This window comes from Martes martes, assembly GCF_963455335.1.
Source record: "Martes martes genome assembly, chromosome: X".
NCBI classification, from domain to species: Eukaryota; Metazoa; Chordata; class Mammalia; order Carnivora; family Mustelidae; genus Martes; species Martes martes.
Window position 1 is genome coordinate 59,046,955 of NC_137897.1, and position 14,682 is coordinate 59,061,636.

General features: G+C 34.5%; 1 protein-coding gene across 3 annotated transcripts in view; it reads right to left on the reverse strand.

Annotated features, from left to right (window-relative positions):
• Positions 1-14,682, reverse strand: part of ABCB7 (ATP binding cassette subfamily B member 7) — a 149,322-nt gene that overhangs the window by 49,491 nt on the left and 85,149 nt on the right. For all 3 annotated transcript variants that reach the window (XM_080794831.1, XM_080794833.1, XM_080794832.1), the window contains one exon: positions 12,820-12,939. In XM_080794831.1, coding sequence (XP_080650957.1) covers positions 12,820-12,939 — 120 coding nt within the window. The remainder of the gene's footprint in view (positions 1-12,819; positions 12,940-14,682) is intronic.

Below are 14,682 nucleotides of genomic sequence, written 5' to 3' on the forward strand. Positions count from 1 at the left end.
TTAAGGGAATTTTTTAAAAAGCTACAGATGGGAGAAAATTTTTGCAAATTACGTATCTGAGAAAGGTCTCATATCCAGAATGCATAAATAACTCACTGAATAGTAAAAACAAAAGCCTAACTAAAAATGGACAAAACTTGAACAGACACTTCACCAAAGTGCATAGGTGGCTGGCAACTAAGCACATGCAAGGATATTCAATATAATTAGCCATTAGGAAAATGTATATTGAAACCACAAGACATCACTAAATGCTTGACATTATCATGTGTTGGCAAAGAAGTAAAGCAACTGGAACTCTCATCACTGCTGTTAGGAAGACAAAAATAACCATTCTGGAAAACAGTCCAGTGGTTTCTTATAGAGTTAAAAATACACTAACCATGACCTAGAAATTCCACTCTTAGATATTTATCTTAGAGAAATGAAAACTCAGGTTCATACAAACACCCATACTTAAGTGTTTACAGTCACTCTAGTTATAATTGCCAAAAGGTGGAAAGAAACCAAATGTCTACCAGTAGGTAAATATAGTACATCCATACTACAGAATATACCTCAGCAATAAAAAGAAAAATGAACTATTGATAGACTAAATGAATTGGATGAATGACAAAGGCATTATGTTGTGTGAGAGGAGCCAGCTCAAACGGTTATGATTCTATTTACATGGTATTCTCAAAATGACAAAACTATAATGATAGAGGACAAATCAGTAGTATCCAGCAGTTAGGGGTCTGAAGAGGTTATATCCACAAAGGGGTTACACAATAGAGATTTTTGGTGTGGTAAGACATTTCTGTATCCTGACTGTGGCAGTAATTACATGAATATATTCATTGGTGGAGCATAACAAATAATATAGAGGACAAGGGTAGATGGAGAGGAGAAGGGAGTTGAGGGAAATTGGAAGGGGAGGTGAACCATGAGAGACTATGGACTCTGAAAAACAACCTGAGGGTTTTGAAGGGGCGGGGTGGGAGGGTGGGGGAACCAGGTGGTGGGTATTAGGGAGGGCACAGATTGCATGGAGCACTGGGTGTGGTGAAAAAACAATGAATACTGTTACGCTGAAAATAAATAAAAAATTTAATTTAAAAAAAAATCATAAGAGTACACTTTACTGCATGTATATTAAAAGCAAAATTTAAAAAATAAAGCCAGTGTCTCAGGCCACACCAGACCTGGCTCCCTAGAGGCTGGAGAGGTCTAAAAATAAGGCTAGATGTTAATGTATTTCAATCAAAATTGACTCAGTATGGAATTTAATCCCGTTGTTGTTTTCTAAAAATTATGAAACTGTTTTTACTGGATTATAATCATGGGACAGAAGTTATGTTTCATCTATAACTGCCATGTGCCCATTAATTTAAGTACAAGATAAATAAAAGGACTTATTACACAATTTTTTTCTTTCCTAGATCAGAAGTTTAAATCACATGTATAAATAATCTAAATTCTTGAATTTTTAGGACTGGTATATAATTAAGAAATTGAATCTGTTTAACTTTAACTTGGAAATGCACAGCTTGGGACATTAATTAAATAATGGAATTAAGGAAAAAGTACAATCACCATCAAGGACAACCAAAAGTATGCTATATCTATATGATGCCAAATTTACTGGTCCATATGATCAGTTTGCTGAGGATCTCAAATTCTAGATTTTAAAGTGACTTTTCCCTTCTTGGTCATGAAAGTATTGTCTAAGTCATCTGAAGAACGCAATTCTTCCAGACCCTTTTAATACCTAAATTTCTCAATAATTAATCCCTTTCCAGCAGTCTCTGATAATTAAGGACTCTATAACTCGTGCTGCCAAGAAGGGCCCAATATACAGGAAGAGGTAAAAGAGAATTTTGTTTGTTCATCTCTCTAGTCTCAAAAAGATCAGAAGGAGAAAAAGAACATAACGGACAAGAGCACTAAAGGGAGATATGATTAGCAAGGCAAAACAAGGAGAAAAGAAAAGTAGACAATATATTCAGACAATCTGTAAATACTTTTCCTTCCAGAAAACAGAGACAGAAGGAAAATTTTTGAACTCATTGTAGGAGGCCAACACTACACTAATACCAAAACCAGGCAGACGTTGTAAGAAAGGAAAACTCTAGACCACTATCTCTCATGATTACAGATAAAAAATTCTCACCAAAATATTACCAAGTCAAATCCAATATTATATAAAAATAAATATATAACATGACCAAGTGGAATTCACTCCAGGTATGCATAGCTGGTTCAATATTGGAAAATCAATTAATGTAACCCATCACATCAACAGGCTAAAGAAAAAATATCCCATGATATAAACAGAGGGAAAAAAACACTAGACAAAATCCAACACCTATTCATGATTTAAAAAAAAAACAAACTCTCAGCAAACTGGGAACAAAATAGAAGGAAACTTCTTTATAGATCTTGGATATCAGCTCTTTGTCTGTAGTGTCAGACACATGAAAAAATGTTCACCACCACTAGCCATCAGGGAAATTCAAATCAAAACCACATTGAGATACCACCTTATACCAGTCAGAATGGCAAAAATTGAAAAGGCAAGAAACAACAAATGTTGGAGAGGATGTGGAGAAAGGGGAAACCTCTTACATTGTTGGTGGGAATGCAAGGTGGTACAGCCACTTTGGAAAACAGTGTGGAAGTTCCTCAAAAAATTAAAAATAGAGCTACTCTATGACCTAGCAATTGTACTACTGGGTATTTACTCCAAAAATACAGATGTAGTGAAAAGAAGGGCCATAAGCACCGCAATGTTCACAGCAGCAACATCCACAATAGCCAAACTGTGGAAAGAGCTGAAATGCCCTTCAACAGATGAATGGATAAAGATGTGGTCCATATATACAATGGAATATCACTCAGCCATCAGAAAGGATGAATGCCCACCTTTTGCATCAACATGGACGGAACTGGAGGAGATTATGCTCCGTGAAATAAGTCAAGCAGGAAAGTCAATTATCAGGGGGGAATCAGATGGGTAGACAAACCATGAGAATATGGATTCCAAGAAACAAACTGAGGGTTTTAGAGGGGAGAGGGGGATGGGTTAGCCCAGTGATGGCTATTAAGGAGGGCATATATTGCATGGAGTAGTGGGTGTTACAGGTAATGAATCTTGGAACACTACATCAAAAACTAATGACTAACATAACAATAAAAAAATTAAAAAAGAAAGAAACTTCTTCAACGTGATTAAAGACACCTACAAAAAAACCCTATAGCTAACAACATACTAAATGATGAGAAACTAGATGCTTTACCCCTAAATCTGGGAACAAAGCAAAATGCCCTCTCTTGTCGCTTTTGTTCAACATGGTACTGGAAGTCCTAGGTAATGCAATAAGAAAAGGAAAGAGAAGACACACATGTTAGGAAAGAAGAAATAAAACTATTTTTGCAGATGATATGATTAGCTATGTAGAAAATCCCAAAGAACTGACAACAACAACAACAACAACAACAACAACAAAAACCCCTCCTGAAACTAATAAGCAACTCTAGCAAGGTTGCAGGATATGAGGTTAATATACAAAAGTCAACTGCTTTCCTATTTATCTCCAGTGAACAATACATGATTTGAAATAAAAAAAAAAATAAGACCACTTAAATTTGTACCCAAAATGATATAATTAGGTATAAATCTAACAAAGCATGTTCAAGATCTATATGAGGAAAACTATAATACTCTGATGAAAGAAATCAAAAAGGAACTTAATGAATAGATTCCATGTTCATGGATGGAATGACTCAATATTGTCAAGATGTCAGTTGTTCGTAAACTTGCTCTAAATATTCAATGTAGTCCCAATCAAAATCCCAGCTATTTGGTAGATATGGACAAACCAATTCTAAGTATTATAGAGAAAAACAAAAGACCCAGAATATCAAACACAATATTGGAAAACCAATGTCAGAGGGCTGATACTACCTGACTGCAAGACTTACCACAAAGCTGCAATAGTCAAGACGGTGTGGCCCTGGCAAAAGAATAAATAGACCAATAGAACAGAACAGAGTCCAGAAATAGAAAAATATACACGAATATATTCAAGTGATGTTTAACAAAAAGGAGGAGAGGCAACCAAGTAGGGGGAAAATAGTCTTTTCAAAAAGTGGTGTTAGAAGCTAGTGCAACCACTCTGGAAAACAGCATGGAGCTTCCTCAAAAAGTTGAAAATAGAGCTACCCTATGACCCAGCAATTGCACTACTGGGTATTTATCCTAAAGATACAAACGTAGTGATCTGAAGGGGCATGTGCACCCGAATGTTTATAGCAGCAATGTCCACAATAGCCAAACTATGGAAAGAACCTAGATGTCCATCAACAGATGAATGGATAAAGAAGAGGTGAGATATATATATATATATATATATATATATATATAAATACACACACACACATACATACATATACACAAGGGAATACTATGCAGCCATCAAAAGAAATGAAATCTTGCCATTTGCGATGACGTGGATGGAACTAGAGGGTATTATGCTTAGCGAAATAAGTCAATCAGAGAAAGACAACTATCATATGATCTCCCTGATATGAGGAAGTAGAGATGCAACATGGGGGTTTTGGGGGATAGGAAAATGAAAACAAAGATGGGGTCGGGAGGGAGACAAACCATAAGAAACTCTTAATCTCACAAAACAAATTGAGGGTTGCTGGGGGGAGGCGGGGAGGGAGAGGGTGGTGGGGATATGGACATTGGGGAGGGTATGTGCTATGATGAGTGCTGTGAAGTGTGTAAACCTGGCAATTCACAGACCTGTACCCCTGGGGCTAATAATACATTATATGTTTATAAAAAAATAAAAACAATTATAAAAAAAGTGGTGAGAGCAACTGAAAGTGGAAAAAAAAAACAAGACAAAAGCCTTTCACAAAAATTAACTCCAAATGGATCATAGTCCTAAATGTAAAGCACAAAGCTATAAAACTTCTAGAACATAAATAAAATCTGATGACCTCTGGTTTGGCAGTGACATTAGCTATAACACTAAAGGCACAATCCATGAAGCACTGATAAGTTGAACTACATTAAATTTAAAACTTCTGTAAAGACACTGTTAAAGAAGGAAAATAGAAGCCACAGACTGAATGAAAATATTTGCAAAAAAATTATCTGATAAAGGACTGGTATTGAAAATATACAAAGAACTCTTAAAACTCAACAATAAGAAAATAAATAACCCAATTTAAAAATGGGCAAAAGATTTAACAGGTATCTCATCAAGCAAGATATACAGATGATCAGTAAGCATATGAAAACGTGCACAATATCATATGTCATTAGGCAGCATCAAATTAGAACAAAAATGAGATAGCATTACACACCCATTTGAAAGATTATAAAATCCAGAACATTGATAACACCAAATACTGACAAGGATATGGGGCAACAGAAACTCTCTTATGCAATGCTGGTGGGAATGCAGAATGGTGCAGTCACTTTGGAAGACAGTTTGGGAGTTTCTCACAAACTAAACATAGTCTTAACATATAATCTAGCAATTGCATTCTTTAGTAATTACCCAAATGAGTTGAAAACTTGTATCACACAAAAATCTCGGACACAAAGGTTTAGTGCAGCTTTACTTTATGACAAAATCTGGAAGCAACCAAAATGTCTTTCAAAAGGTCAGTGGATATACACACTATACGGTATGTCCACATAATGGAATGTTTTTCAGCAATAAAAAGAAATAAACTATCAAGTCATAAAAAAAGACACAAATGACTCTGAAATGTATATTGTTAAGTGAAAAAAGCCAGTCTGTAAGAGCTACATTCTGTACGATTCCAACTATATGACATTATGGAAATGGGCAAAACAATAGAGATAGTAAAATGATCAATGGTTTTTTAGGGATCTGGGAGGATGGAGAAATGAATAAGTGGAATACATTGGATTTTTAGGGCAGTGATACTTTATGGTGGGTACATGACACTATGCATTTCCCCAAACCTGTAATAAGTGCCCAACACAAGGAGTGAATCCTAACGTATACTATGAACTTAGCTAATAAGAATAATGTATTTTTAAATAATCGGTTCATCAATTGTAACAACTGTACCATATTAATGCAAGATGTTAGTAATAGAAGAAATTGAGTGGGGTTCAGGGGGGATATATAGGAATTCTCTGTCCTTACTATTTATTTTTGGTAAGCCTAAAACTTCTCTAAAATATAAAGTCTTTTACTTATAAAAAGATACTCCAGGATATAAATAATAGTTCTCAACTAAAGGCTTTAGGAAGCATTGTTTCATTCTAAAAAGTGTTTCTCAGAAAATTTTTAAAGAATCAAAGTTAAGCAAAAAGTGCATGAATCTTTTAAAGTTACATATGGTAAGACAGTAGTTACTGGAAATCTCTAGCTCTTCCATGGAGCCTTCCTCAAATGCCCAATTGCTGGAACTCCCATATACCTTCATTTGTGATTCCCTTTGCATATTTATGTTATATATATTTAGAAATGTATGTAACATATATAATTATGTTATATATACATATATGTATGTATATATAATATACATACATATAACACATACATAATATACATACATAATAATTATTATTATCATAATCACTATTTGTGTATTTTTCTCCAGTACACTGCAACTCCAGGAGGGAGGGCAAGGCCCACATTTTATTCATTTTTGTATTCCCAGCTGCCTAGAATAGTATCTTGTACCTAACAGTCACTCAACAAATGTTGCTCAATACATATTTCTATGATCTGAATGTCCCCCTGCCAAATTCACATGTTGAGTCTTAACCCCCAGAGTGATGATACTGGAAGTGGGGCCTTTAAGAGGTGATCAGGCCCTTATGGAATTAGTACCCTTATAAAAAAGTCCCCAAAGACCCTTCTTACCTCTTACATCATGTAGATTACAACAAAAAGACAGCCATCTATGAACCACGTAGTTTACAGAGTTTTTTATAACAGTGTAAATGGACTACAACACATTTATTATTCCATACTTTACATAATAGATGCATTCTTAAAGAAAAGGGATATCAATTATATTTTTTATAAAATGCCCTCTCCCTTGAAATTATTTTATAATTTTAAATGAAGCTTATTTTCATTTGAAACAGGTTTTCAACTGAGATATCTTTTTGTACTTGATACTTTAATGTTCTGTGCTCCCCAAGTTTTCTGTCAACAAAGTGGTTCCAAAGGTGGTGCTGATTAGAGAATATGAATAAACTTTTTTTCCCTAGCCTCTTGCATTTTTTTATTTTTTTAAACTTTATTTTATTTTTTCAGTGTTCCAAGATTCATTGTTTATGCATCACACCCAGTGCTCCATGCAGTATGTGCCCTCCTTAATACCCACCACCAGGCTCCCCAACCCCCACCCCTCCAAAATCCTGTTTGTTTCTCAGGGTCCACAGTCTCTCATGGTTCGTCTCCCCCTCCAGTTTACCCAAACTCCCTTCTCCTCTCCTTTTCCCAATGTCCTCCATGTTATTCCTTATGCTCCACAAGTAAGTGAAACCATATAACTGACTTTTTATAACATTAAAAGGAACACTTACTTTATGAAAACAGATGACTTTAGTTAATATGTTTTATATTTTCCTTAAATCCTGGCACAGCTATATGTGAAATACTAATAGAAAGGTTAAATTTAAAAAAATCCTTAGATCTCAAAATCCCCAGATGAATGATAACGTGATACTCCTAGGATGTATGTGTGGATGGTAAGAAAAGGCACTGCATATGATTTGTAGGGATTAAGGAATGAAGGCAAATAGTGTTCTATCTCTGTTTGTCTCTATCTCTGTCTCTCTCGGCAGCAGAACCCCCCAAATATATCTCCAACATATTAAAAATAGAATTTCTGCAACTCAGAAGAAATACCAACCCATCCTTCTTGGCCTTCTCTGGGCTGCAAGGCATCTTTACATAATACATTTTATCTTAAAAAATCTTTACTGGAGACAATGATAGCCTTAAGACCTTCAGAATGAAAAGGGCATTAATAGACAAGTGAGCAGATGGTATGCTATGGCCCCATATGTTAAGCATGAAATCCTCTCTTTTTCTTCTTCTCACTTGACATTTCTCTCTTTCTATCTTCCTTCTCCTTCATGGATGCTTCTGGCCTTGCTATGAAACCACCACATACTGCTCAGATGGCTGGGTGGCATTCATTTATAGCTGAGAAGATTCCTGAACCCTCTCCTAAGATTCCCACAAGTATGTGGAGGAGGCAGGGAAGACCAGAGTATAAAGAGGAATAGACTGGTCCAAAGTACTTACATGCCAAAGCATGTAAGTTGGAAAAAATAATAGAAAGCCAACAAATGAAAGGGATAACAATCCATCTTTGCATACCAAGTATAAATCACACCTACAATACTACCAAAATGAAACAATGACCAGGTTTTTAAGATTGGGAGAGTAATAATCACTTTTAAACTGAGGAAGCTGAAGAATGAAATGGATAACCATCTATCTTTACATAGCAAGTATAAATCATGCCAACAATACTACCAAAATTAAACAATGACCAGGTTTTAAAGATTGGGAGAGTAATAATCACTTTAAACTGAGGACAGAAGAAAAGCTAGAAAAATGATGTTAGGAATGGTTAAATGCTACTACTGTATATTCCAAAAGTTATTCTATGGTCTAGTTCCTATCTAGTGAAAAGTAAACTGGTTTTTTTTTTTAATATGTTCTGAAAGTACAAGCATGCAATCATTATAACATCAGGTAATTTATTTCTTTTCCTGACTCAAAAGGAATCAAACATACTTTGTAAGGACTGATTTTTCTATATTCATTTCTATTTTCTTGTCATTAGCTTATATGAGGTTAGTACATCACTATCCATTCTATCAGTGTTCAGTATTTATTGAGAGAAGAATCAAATATTAGCCCTCTAAAAATATTTTAGTTAATAAGAAAGTTACCTTGACCTAGTTTTTATACCTGACATTGACCTGTCACCAAGCAAGAGAAGTCTGTACTTTGAACAACTGAAATTCACTGCAAAAATAAAATCTAATACAAATGTCATTATTTAACACTCCTCCCTTTGACTGACTTAATTAATCATGTTCTAACCTGTTCTCTTCAATTCAAAAGAAAGTCCAGAAAACAATCTGCCTTTAACTTGTCAGCAAAGTACTTTCATTCAGCTAATAAAGAATAAAGGCCAATTTACTAATTCTGCCTTGCACAAGAGCTCATTATAATCTTTATCCTTAAGTAATTTGTAGGTAAAAGATAATTCAGCAACCAGTACAGTGCTAAAAATGTAAGAGTTAAAAAGAATTTCAACATTAGCTACCAAAATTAGATTTATAATATTATCCTCTATGTTCAGCTTAAACAAAGAGAATAAAGTATGAATTCTTGGTCTTTTGTTTAGTATCTTGATTTAGTCTTCTTCAAGGGAAGGGGTCTGGTTCATTGGGAGAGGTACTCAACAGAACCAATACATGAGAAAGAAGAAAAGACAATGAACAAGTTGGACTGAATTATTCTACTCCTCTCCAATCACTCCTTTCCTGTTTCCATTACTGTTTATTACCCTACAGGAGCACAATTTATCACAAGTTTTGTCTGCAGTCATCTTCTATTTCTGCTCTATTCCTTGATGAACTAATTTGCATTGTTCTACCTCTTCCCCCAGCCCCCCATTACCTCTTAATCTCTCTAGCCTGGGGTTCCTTCCTAAACTTGTCTTGCATTTTACATTATCAGCTAAATATTCTGTCTCAACATTCCATTAGTATCTCAAACTTGACTTGCCCCAAACCAAAATTTTCATCTTCCCACATACTCCTGTGAAAAGCATTTTTCTTCTCTTATCCTTGGCATCAACTTTGAATTCTATTTCTCTTTTACTTCTCATATCTGATCCATTTCTAAGTCTTGTTGATTCTACTTCTCTCACCTCACAGTATCTCTGGCATCTTTTTCCTCCATATTACCATTTCTACCACTAGTCCAGTACAAAGTGCTATTACTTCTAATCCAGATTATTACATCAGCCTCATAACTGGTCAGTAAATATTTGCTAAATGAATACACGAAATGAAAATAAATGGTATCCCTATTTTAGTTCTCTTACCACCATAATCCATCTTATACAACAGGATCAGATTAATTTCCTAAGGTACAGCTCTAACCTTACTACTCTTCTATTCAAAATAAATCTTCCTAGTCCCAACATAATTAAATTTTTGTTTCACAGTTAAAGTATTTCTCATTAGGAGTTATATCTATCTTTCCAAGGTTACTTCTAGTTTCTCTGAAATATTACCCCCTCACTAGAGCAAAGCTGGACTATTTACTACTCCACACACACTATATGTCCTCTCTCATCCTGTCCATGTTACTCCTATACTTATTACAATCCCACCTCAATCCAAGACTATCTCAGACATCACCTCCTCTGTGAAACCTTTCCAGATTCCCCATCTTGGTGGTTTTTTCCTTTGAAATCACCCAATATGTGAATGGTACTTTTACATCATTTATGACCTATTTTGCATTACAGCAATAAAATATAACTTGTCTTATCCCATATGATTTAAGAGAAGAAATATGCTTTATTTATGTTTGAATACTCTGCAGGGCCAAGAACAGTCCTTTGTATGACAGGTTCTTTTTTTTTTAAGATTTTATTTACTTATTTGACAGAGAAAGAGATCACAAGAAGGCTGAGAGGCAGGCAGAGAGAGGGGGAAGCAGGTTCCCCGATGAGCAGAGAGCCTGATGGGGGGCTCGATCCCAGGACCCTGAGATCATGTCCTGAGCCAAAGGCAGAGGCTTAACCCACTGAGCCACCCAGGCACCCCTATGACAAGTACTTAATACATGTTTTTAGAGTATGGAAAAGAATGAGTAAATAAAAGGCAACATACATGACATAAAGAAGAAATAAGTGATAATGACCTGGGTTCTAAAACAATAAATTAACCCTTACACAGAAGAGTGGTAATCAAACCTCATTTGTACTTTTCAGTAGACTTTTTATTCTTACCAATTTTTGTTGGAAATCTAAATTAATTTATTTTTATTTTAACACTTGTTTTACTACATGCCAAACACTGTTTCAAGCCTTCTGTATGTTAATTTATTTAATCCTTGTAACAACAGTATTTTATCTTATTTTGCAACTTGGGAAACTGAGGCACAAAGACTAAGTAATTTGCCCAATGTTAAAATGTTAGTAAGTGCCAGAGCCCAGGAATTCTGACTCCAAAGACTACACATGTACCATGACTACATATTGTACCTAAAGATATATACTTAACTGACTTTAAAATCTGAATAAATTGAAAATAATGCTTTTTTCCTTGCAAGTTCAGAGTTGTTATAACTGCCTTATTAAAATGTCCTACACACATTACAGAGATAAACTGAAGAGGCTGTTAAGGTATAGAGGACCCCTGGGCACCTGGGTGGCTCAGTTGCTTAAACAACTGCCTTTGGCTCAGGTCATGATCCTGGAGTCCTGGGTTCAAGTCCCACATCAGGCTCCCTGCTCAGCAGGGAACTGCTTCTCCTGCTGACCTCTCTCCTCTCATGCTCTCTCTCTCAAATAAATAAAATCTTAAAACAAAAAAAAGATATAGAGGACCCCTATTCTAAGTGGTACAAATATGCCCAGCTTGGTGCAACCACTCTGGAAAACAGCATGGAGCTTCCTCAAAAAGTTGAAAATAGAGCTACCCTATGACCCAGCAATTGCACTACTGGGTATTTATCCTAAAGATACAAACGTAGTGATCCGAAGGGGCACGTGCACCCGAATGTTTATAGCAGCAATGTCCACAATAGCCAAACTATGGAAAGAACCTAGATGTCCATCAACAGATGAATGGATAAAGAAGAAGTGGTACATATACACAATGGAATACTATGCAGCCATCAAAAGAAATGAAATCTTGCCATTTGCGACGACGTGGATGGAACTAGAGGGTATTATGCTTAGTGAAATAAGTCAATCAGAGAAAGACAACTCTCATATGATCTCCCTGATATGAGGAAGTGGAGATGCAATGTGGGGGGTTTGGGGGGTAGGAAAAGAATAAATGAAACAAGATGGGATCAGGAGGGAGATAAACCATAAGAAACTCTTAATCTCACAAAACAAACTGAGGGTTGCTGGGGGGAGGGGGGTCGGGAGAGGGGGGTGGAGTTTTGGACATTGGGGAGGGTATGTGCTATGGTGAGTGCTGTGAAGTGTGTAAACCTGGCGATTCACAGACCTGTACCCCTGTGGCTAATAATACATTATATGTTTATAAAAAAATAAAATAAATAAATTTTTTAAAAAAGCCCAGCTTTGGTGGGCATTTTTTTTTAAGTCTTCCTGTTTTGTTTTTTTTTTCCCCTTCACATTGTTGTTTACCACTTATGGCTATCAGTGTGCCTAAATGAGTCTTCATTCTCTTTTCAATTTACTGGGAGCTGAAAACCAAGCTTATGAGAAATATGCATTAAGAAAGAGCCAACAGGGTTCTGAGGAGATTGTTTTATAAAGTTCTTAAGGCTTTGTTACAACTAATGATCCTGTATCTTACACCGGTTTCAGGAGTGAATTCCATTAAGTTGAGGCTCTTAAATCTGATCCACAGATAAACTGGGCATTACCATATAATTTCTGACTGCATAAAAGAGTTATATAAATAAGGGTCCTTAAAGTTAATAATGCTCCCCCCAAAGTAGCTTTTATCAGCTCAAGTTTCGTTATTAGAAAACGCCATACTATTTCTTAGTTATGCAACAAACAATGCATAATTTCTCCTATTCTTACCTTTGCACCTCCCAAAAATCCCAAGGAAATGCCAACTCTAGCTCGTAGATCTGGTCTGTCTTTGGGCCACACATAAGAAAGCATTGCTTTTATGATTTTCCGAGTATCAACATCTTTTAACTGTTGAAAGAGAGAAAACAAAGCAGTAAGTAACATGTCATTTCAAATATAACTGCATTTTAATAATGTAGAATTATGTACATATTTGAGAAAAATTTGCAAACATTACAAACATAACTTTTTTTATTCAAGTATAATTAATATACAGTGTTAATGCAATCCCTATCAAAATACCTATAATGTTTTTCACAGAACTAGAACAAATAATCCTAAAATATGTACAGAATCACAGAAGACCCTGAATAGCTAAAGCAATCATGAAAAGGAAGAAGAACCCTATGATCCAGTAATCACACTACTGGGTATTTACCCAAAGAATACAAAAACACTAATTCAAAGTGATATATGCACCACTATGTTTATAGAAGCATTCTTTATAATAGCCAAATTATGAAAACAGCCCAACTGTCCACTGATTAATGAATGGATAAAGAAGTAGTAACACATATGTGTGTATAAATATATATAAATATATTTATATATATATATTTTATATATACATATATATGTATACATATATGTGTGTATAAATATATATACACATATGTGTGTATAAATATATATAAATATATTTATATATATATAAATATATTTATATATATATTTATATATACATATATGTATACATATATATGTATATATAAATATATATAAATATATTTATATATATAAATATTTATATATATTTATACACACATATGTGTTACTACTTCTTTATCCATTCATTATGTATCATTTATCATTTATCATTTATATATATCATTTATCATTCATTATATATATACACACATGTGTGTGTATATAAATATATATGTATACATATATACATATACATATATATTTATATACACATATTTATTTATATATATACACATATATACATATACATATATATTTATATACACACACACATGTTACTACTTCTTTATCCATATATATATAAATTTATATATATAAATATACACACACACACACACACACAATAGAATATTACTCAGCCACAAAGAGAATGAAATCTTGCCATCTGAAATAACACTGATGGAGCTAGAGGGTGTAATGAAAGTGAAGTAAGTCAGTCAGAGAGAGACTAATACCACATGATTTTACTCATGTGGAATTTAAGAAACAAAACAAATGTGAGAAAATAAAAAAAAGAGAGAGAGAGAGAAACAGACTCTTAATTAGAAAAAAACAAACTAATGGTTACCAGAGGGGAAGGGAGTAGGGAGACGGATGAAAGATGTGATGGGTATCGGGGAAAGTACCTGTCATGATGAGCACTGGGTGATACGTGCAATTGCTGAATCACTATATTATACACTTGGAACTAATATTACACTGCATGATAACTAACTGGAATTAAAATAAAAACTAAAAAAAAGACCAAAACTGGAGGTTATCATAATCCCAGATTTCAAGATACACTACAAAGCAGTAGTAATTAAAATAGTATGGTACTGGCACAAAAACAGACACATAAATCAATGAAAGAAAACAGAGGTCCAGAAATAAACCCGCACTTCTATGGTGAATTAATCTAAGACAAAGAAGGCAAGAATATACAATGGGAAAAAAAAAAAAAAACCAGTCTCTTCAACAAATGGTGCTGGGAAAATTGGACAGTTACATGCAAAAGAATGAAATTGAATTGCTTATACCATACACAAAAATAAATTCAAAATCGATAAAAGACCTAAATGTGAGACCGGAAACCATAAAGTTCCTAGAAGAAAATATCAGCAG